Source organism: Hydra vulgaris, chromosome 13 (genome assembly GCF_038396675.1).
Source record: "Hydra vulgaris chromosome 13, alternate assembly HydraT2T_AEP".
NCBI classification, from domain to species: Eukaryota; Metazoa; Cnidaria; class Hydrozoa; order Anthoathecata; family Hydridae; genus Hydra; species Hydra vulgaris.
Window position 1 is genome coordinate 2,371,252 of NC_088932.1, and position 8,749 is coordinate 2,380,000.

At 29.1% G+C, this 8,749-nt stretch overlaps 1 protein-coding gene across 3 annotated transcripts in view; it reads right to left on the reverse strand.

Moving 5' to 3' along the window:
- LOC101239335 (diphosphomevalonate decarboxylase) overlaps window positions 1-8,749 on the reverse strand; it is a 40,397-nt gene that overhangs the window by 23,414 nt on the left and 8,234 nt on the right. For all 3 annotated transcript variants that reach the window (XM_065815308.1, XM_065815306.1, XM_065815307.1), the window contains one exon: window positions 1,089-1,138. In XM_065815308.1, coding sequence (XP_065671380.1) covers window positions 1,089-1,138 — 50 coding nt within the window. The remainder of the gene's footprint in view (window positions 1-1,088; window positions 1,139-8,749) is intronic.

Below are 8,749 nucleotides of genomic sequence, written 5' to 3' on the forward strand. Positions count from 1 at the left end.
GTATTACTGTTCATTTAAAAGTCTAAAAATATTTATATCTAAATATAAATATCTAAACTTGCTTCTAAACCATTATAAAATTTAGTTTTAAAAAGCCTGAGCATCTTAAAAACCTCGTACTATTTCAACATTTTACAATATTTTGAAAAAAATACTCACAACTTGAGTTCAAACTATCAAAACCGTATTCCAATTCATGTCAAATTAGCTTCTGCTAGACTGACTCTCATTGAGAGTCATTCTTCATTGTGCTCATCAATTTCTTTTTAATGATTTCATTCTCTGCCTTATTTATCTATCCTTCATTACATTTTCTTAAAACAATTGAATAGCTCCAAACCATAACTAATATTGTAAACTTTAGAAGATGCAATTTACAAACCTAAGTAGTACATGAAACTCTTAACACCCTGAGTGATGTTAAACACCTCAATATTTTTTAAGACTCCTGCATCATCTTCATACAAACAAAATTTTTTGTTTAAAAAAATAAAAGAATGATATATAGAACAAATCCTTTACCATTTTTTAAATTATAATTTTATAAATAATTATCAGTACGTTCACTATTATTATAAATATTTAAGACTAATTTAAACAACAATGACAAACAGAAAAAACAGCAGTTGTGTAGTAGTAGATGTGTAATTTCTGAATTCCTGAGTCCAATTTAAACATTTTATTAAGTGATTAAAAAAAACACACAAAAAAAAGTACTTTTCTTTTATCTTAAACTACTAAAAATTATGTATTAAGGACAGAAAAAAAATTTTAAAAAAAAAAAAAAGAGCACTAAATCAATAGTAATCAATCAGTTAAAATCATTAAATCAATAGTAATCAATCAGTAAAATCATTAAATCAATAGTAATCAATCAGTAAAAAAAGTTCTTAAAACTTTTTAATCTAAAACAACTTTTTTTTTTAAAAAAAAAAAAAAAATCATGTCTTAAAATACTGGATTTTAATACATCTATTTTTCTTTAACGATTCTTAAAGAAAAATTTTAATGAATGTTATTTTTGTGCCAATTCAAAATAAAATTTAAAAATATAAAAGTACATCAATTTTAAAATATTATTATAATACCTATTTTTAAACATCTTTTTAGTCGAGGATTTTTAGAAACTGATTCTTCACTAAAAACAATAAATCTAAATTTAGTATATTACAATTTATATATATTTTTAACATGATACATATCTATGTATATATCAATAAATGCAAATTTAGTTGCATATTAAATCTCACTTGACATCATACTGTATGACAGTATATCGATAAGCAATATCTTTATAAAAAAGACATTTAACAGGAAAAACATAAAGAACTTTTAAAGCGACTATCAAATAAAGCAAAGGAACTCTGATCCATCATTGAAAGTTTATCTTCTTTTTTTTTCTATAAATATAACCATGGTCTTACAATGATACCCAAATTTAAACAAGATTATCTTTTGTTTAAGGTTGTAACTTTTTTATACTTAAGCCTGATAACTCAAGAAGGTCTTACTACATTTATAATACATTTGACCTTGTCTAAACAAGAAAAAAAAGTATTTTTATTTTAAAAAAACTTGAGGTAGGTGGAACAAAAGATAATCTTGGGTAGATAGGATAATATGGCTGTGCTGCAAACTGACAGATTATAAAATTGCTTCAAAGGATTTTCAAAAGGGATTTAAGTCTCAGAATTACAGGATTTAAATAAAATTTAGATAATAATTTTAGAATTTAGATCTAAAAACTATGACCTAAATTAGTTCACATATCATTATACAACCAACATAGATTTCAAAATTAACTGGTACTTTTTGTTTAACAAAGAAATCAGTATATTATTGTTAAGGAATTGTTTTTATCACTTATTTTTGTTATTCTTTTCATCATTTCTGATTTATGAACAAGTACTTGCTCAGTTCTATGAGAAATGGTTGTAGGAAGAATTAAAAATACACTTTGTTGAGTTTTGTTGACTAAGTCATCAAAAATCAGAAAAGAAAAGCTTATTATTGTAGACAATATTTTTAATAATTCAACTGTATTTTTAGAATTTAATTTGTACTTGAGCACTTTTCATAATTATAGCATTAATCTATTTTGAATGTCACATTCAATTAAAAATATCTCTTGTGAATGATCCAACATTGATCCAGGATTGGTCCACAAAATAGTCCAGAAATAATCCAAAACAAAGAATGCAAGCTTTGACTAAAACAAAAAAATTGGTTTATGGGTAAGCATTTAATTTTTTGTTTTAATCAAAAAAATTTAGCTCAAACATTTTTTTTTTTTTTAAATTATTCTCTTTAATATAAAGCATATCTTTGTGGTTTAAGATCCGTTGAATGCATTAGCAACTCCCCAGCCAAACCATCAGAACTAATCTCTGTGCAACAGATTGTTGTTTGATTTTTATTGGCAACCTGGTTATGCAAATTGCATTGTCCATGTGTAGTCTAATATCAGTATTTTTAACAATAACTGTATCCTGAAAAGTATCAATACCTAATACTGGACCCTTGCTGTGATAAAAGCTGGCATGGGTTTTACTTCATTAAATAAACTTAATTAGAGTCACTAAAGTGATAAAACTCTCCATAAAAATCCTGGGCTCTGTAAAGATTTGGTTTAACATTAGAAAGCTTCACCTTTCAAATTTTTGCGGCAATTTCTCTTTAAAATGCCAACAACAACGATTGCTTAGGATCTGTTTTCTAAACAAGTTCCCTTAACTTTGCTCATCACTGACTTTGATGCCAAGCCGTTTTAAGAGTGAAGTGCCAAGCTCTATTTGTAACTATACACTTTAAATTCTTACATTAATCATAAATAATATTTGTTTATTCAACACTTTGTAACTGTTGTAAACAAGATTCTTCTACAAATAAAATCAGAATTTTAACAAATTGTTCTAGCTTGTTGAGGTGCTTTTTTTTCAATGCATTTTTAATGTGACATTTCTGTTTGGTGTGCTTCTTGTTGTAATAATAAAAGCTTGATATTTGAATTTACACATCTTTTATGTTTTTTCACATGAATTTACACATCTCTGATTTATGTTTTTTCACATGAATTTACACATCTCTGATTTATGTTTTTTCACATGAATTTACACATCTCTGAATTATATTTTTTCACATGAATTTACACATCTCTGATTTGTGTTTAAAACCATATCAAAAATATTCACATTTGGTTGTTTTTTCTGGCCTAATTTCATTTTTTTATATTTATTGCTGTTGGGTTAATTAAATTTTGATGTATTAATGGTGCTTAGGCTGTGCTGACTCCATAGCATTTTTTGTGAAGAAAGATTAAATCCTTTATTTAGTAATCTCCTTTATATTCGAGTAATCTCCTTTATATTCTAGAGTCATTAATACTATACATTATTTTGTGTCATATCATGTCAGGGTTGGAAAAAATGCAGGGTTTTTTAAAAAACCCAACCCAAATGGGTTTTTTTGGGGTTTTTATGGGATTTTTTAAAAACTGATCAAAATTTAAAAATTTTATTATTGTATGTGTACTGTAATTTTTTTTAATTTTATATATTCATTCAGTGTTCACTACAGTCAAGGAAGGTACTTATTTTTTAAAAATATTCTCTCTCAGTCCTTAACTCAAACACTAACAATTTTAAACAAGAGAGTTGTGCAGAGAAACGGATTGAGAGCAGTAATTTCAGAGGGTGCAGGATAGATTTGAATATCAACCTTTTGATTGTGAGCCAAATGTTTAAACACTAGTCTACTACCGCATATCATTGGTCTCAAGGGAACTCCTTTAACTATAAATCATGTTAATTAATTTGATAAAGATTATTAGAAGATTTTTGACTAAGTGAAATCACCATAAAATTATTATGTCCACTGAGTTATTCAAAGTTGGTAAGAAAATATAAATGTTGCAAACTTTTTTTTATACTAATATGTTTAACACGTTACTTCAAAAACTAGTTTGCATAAATTTACAACATGTAATTTACAAGTTTGCAACACCGTGTTGCAGCTTTGTAAATTATTGTCATGAACACTTTTTAAATAATTTTGCATCATAGAAGAAAACTGTTAGCCTAATTGCTACCTTTTTTTAACAGAACATTATACTATACCGCTTCCTAGAAAAGTCCTGATCAACACTATGCAGTGAATATCTTAATTTTCTTATTTTATATGATCATAAAGCATTCTTAAAATGAGGTGAGAATGATTTGGGATGAAATTAAACACAACATAATGTTTTTGTTTTTTAGATTATGGATAGATTTGTTTTGCAATTGGATTTGTGCCTCAGCCTAGATTGTTCTTAAGATTATCTAGAACAGATTCATTAAAAACCATTACAGTGTTTTTACCACTGAGTTCTTCTTTTTTTCTTAAAAGACATTTTATCACCTCAGTTTTGTTCTCCTCCACCTCCAGTCGTTCATATAAGTAATTGTTTGAACAAATAAACTTTCTGTTGAACTTTCAAGTCTGGTTTGTCCACCATGCTTTTTTGAAACTTGATCTCTAAGTTTTACTTTTTTTATGTAGTGTTGCTTATAGAATATTATAAGTTTTAGCAGTTTTTCTTATTGTAAATCCATGGGTTTTCACTTTATTTATAGCTGTTTCTAGGTCTGCTTGAGTGTAACTTGTTTTATAATATCAGCTATTTTCCTTTCTTTTATAATTTCAGATAGACTTTCTAAAATTCACAAAAAAAACTTAAGTTCTTGATAAAAATTTTTTAAATAAGCAAGTAATTAGATACAGAAAAGCTACACCCTAAATTTAGGTTTTATTAAACCAATATGTAACTGAATTTGATGTGTTACAACTTTTATGATGTTTTGTTATGAGGTTCTTAAATTAGCTTATAAGTCATTTAAGTGCTTGAACTCTTGCTGTTTATATGTGATAGAGAAAAGCTGAAAAAGGAAAATTGTTTGTGCAGCCAAAAATTAGCTTCTATATATTATATTTAAAGCAATTTAAATCAAAATAATACAACATATAACTCTATTGTGTGTGTATCTTCACCTTTTAGTAAATTTGGTTTTGATGTTCGATTTTACCGCGCTGTTCATTGTCACCCAGTTGATGGTACATGTTGTAAACTTGCAGCGGATATAAAATTTTTAAACCTGTAGACTAGGGTGTCCCAAAACTTAAAAAATTTTTGAACTTTAACTTACTTGTAGTTTTTTCCCATTCTCCTTTACCCTAGAAGTTCAAAAACCACAAAAAAATGTTTGTATTTGCATTAAAACAGATATATGTAAATATTGGTTTTTGACAGAAATCGAGCAAATAATATATAGTGGGAAAAAATCTTTATTTAACAAGTAATTCATACAGTTTTAAGTTGTTTCTTTGTTATCTCCTTTGTGAGCTTTTTTCTGTTGTCTTTTGCAACTAGCATTACATTTTCCTTCATGTCCTCAGATTTGTGTCAGTTCACAAAATCTTGAATTAACAGAATATTTTGCCCTGCACAATCATTGACGCACATACTGTTTTTCGCAAATGATATGAAACTTTCAAGACTAGGGGTGTTTTGGTCCTCAACCCAACTCTACACTTCAGTGGGGTCTATGTCTGCAATCTTCAACAGAACCCAACTCTGAGGCCCAACAAGATCAAGCAGGTCAGTTGCTTCTTGTATTGTGGGAAGTTGGGGTTTGCTGACCTTGCACTTTTTTGGCACATCAAACTCCAACAGTCTATTCAACATCTTTACCTTTACTTCATAGTCTAAATTAGCATCAGCAAGAGCCAATAAAACCAGCTCCTCAGAAAGATACCATGTGTGTCTTTGCATACTTTTGAGTAGAGCATGTCCCACCTCTGGATATTGCTCTTTAATATGAAACACTTCTTTAAAAGTATTAAGATCATTGTTTGGAGCATTGTTAGTAAGATATGCTTTCAAAAACCATGGAGTATAGCAGATTGCAACAAAGAAAGAAGCAGTTTCCACCATGGTTTTCTCTTCTTCATTCATGACTTAAGATATTTTTGAAGTCATTGTGACTTTAAGAAGAAACACTGCATCTGCCATGATCTTGCTTCACGGCAGGCTCCTGGTTGGTGAAGAGAGAAGTTAAGAACTTCTCTCTAGGTAAAATAACACTAACTTACACAGCTCCTTGTAATCAGTTCTTCTCTTTCACCTAGGTAAAATAACACTAACTTACACAGCTCCTTGTAATCACTTCTTGAAAAAGTACCCAATGTAATAGCTTGCTCTCCAAACTCTAGGGTTGCTCTGGCTGTGGTATGTAGAGAAGAACCAATTTCTAGTTTACTCCAATCAAATTTCACTAAATCATATATATTTAGAGATTCATTAACATCTTGCCATCCTTTTTGCAGTCTTGTGTACAAACCTCTCCTTGGACCCTTTGTTTTTTCACCTGTTAAAGCCTCCATGAAATGTGAAATATGGACTTCTAATATATGCCCCCAGCATATAAACCATAAAAGTGGAACATCTAGATTGGAGGCAAGAATGGCAACAGCTCCAGAAAATATCCCAGCATTTGATGGTGTAGTGTCACAACATATAGCATAAACTTGATCTGTAATATCATAGTATCCAAGCATGTTAAAGTTAACTTCAACTTGATCACAAACTTTGGAGCTCTTGGATGAACCACTCCCATGTCATCTGTATCTTCTATCTGTATGTCATCTGTATCTTTAATGTCTGGGGAAGTGACACTTACAGCTTTTCTTTCAACTGTGACAGTTATGTTCAGCTGTTCTTCTATCTACTTCACTTGTTTTCCATCAAAATGAAGACAAAGTCTCTTTCCTTTCAATGTGTCAAATAAATCCTGCCTTATCTGATCACCTATTTGTTTAAACCTTTTTCTATAGACTGTGCTTCTTGATAAGTTGATTTCATCCAGATTCACACCACCTTTTTTACATATAGCTGCTACTATTAAAGTTTGAGGTCTTATGCCAACATTATATCTTGCAGCAGCTGCAGTTGTGCATTCTATCAGTTCTTCAGGACTGATATGTATGAAAACCTTTGGTTTAAATTTATGTCGGATATTTTCCTTATCAGAATCTTCATCAGAGGATGGTTCATTATCAGATTCAGGGTCAGAATTTTCATACTCAAAGGAATTATCCTGTTCATGCATTTCTGCTTGAGCAAAGTATGTATCAATTTTCTGTTTCTTTTATCCTCAACAGTCTCTGATAACTTTGTTCTTTGTTAATCATGGCCTTTTGATAGTTTTTGTCTAATTCTTCTGAAATATATTGTTTCCTTTCACGGTTTTGGTCTTTGCAGAAAAGAAAACCCTCATCTTCTGCATTCTTAGAAGACGGTCAGAAGCAATCTTATCCTCAATATCAGGAACAGAAATATCATAAAGACAGTTACTTTCCTCAACAAAATCCAATTGCATCTTTTCAAATCTATCTTGACTTGAATCCCAGTTTAAACTGCATAATTTTCGCATCTTTTTATACTTTTGATCTAGCTTTACAATCTTTTCTCTTACAGAAGCTCCCTTTAATATGAAATCACCAAAACCAGCTTTTTTCCAGATTTTTATTACAAATGAAGAAATGAATCTTTTACTTGTTGTAGAACAAGTTACATCTCTACAAAGTAAATCAAACCCTGCGTGAGCTTGTGGACATGCAACCAGTTGCTTGGTTGGTTTGAATTTTGCAGATCTAAAATAAACAAAAAACATGAGCTAGATTTTAAAAAGGCAAACATGAGAAAATTCTATTCTTTTGTTATTCTGTCACCTTGTTGACTGGACATACTCCAGATGTCTCAACACACTGCCAACACTTCAAAGTTGATTCGGTGGAAGCTCATTCAGTGGGTATTTCAGAAGGTAAATCAGCCTTCTTGGATTTGTCTGTATAGAATTCTTCCTCTTTTCTCCACTTGCTTTTATTTTACACTTAGTTCTTCCCATTTTATCAAAATTGTATTTAATAATACTAAAGCTAATACTTGTATTGTAAACTGCATACACTTGCACTATAAACTGTGTACACTTGTATGAGTTGTGTGTACATTAAAAACTGAATGCCTACTCAAATAAGCACAAGAAAATATTAAATGTAATGATCACAAGCTTTCTTACTAGGAGTAATATGCATATTATACTAGGAGTATATTTTATACTAGGAGTAATATGCATGTATTTAATATTTTAAGGTTGTATGCACTTCACAAGGACAAATCCAAAGCCTAGTAAACTGTAACATAATTTTTTACCTGACAACTTTTGACTTCCAGGCTGTGAATAAGGAGTAACAATTTTTAAGTAATGTTCTGCTGGTGGCTTGTACTGAATTTTGCAGTATATAACATAAATGTTACAAAATAATGATCAAACACCAATATAAAATAACAGATCTGAGAGATAAAGGATATAAAATAACTAAAAATGTCTTGTACTTTGAAACTTAGTTAATTGAATAACTTGATTTTACTTTATAAACATTCCACTAATATTTTAATACATATTACAATAATATTTTTTCAATATTTAGATTGCTAATGGTTTAAAAACTATTAAATTACCAAAATGCTGAAAGAAATACTTGATCAGATTTTGGATTATTTTGTAAGGAGTTAAAACTAAAAATTATATTCTAAATACCTTGTATATTTTATAAGACTTTTTGTATATAAATACAGTGTATATAAGAGTATTTACAGTATAAAACTGTATTTTACTGATTTTATATATAAATATATATATATATATATATA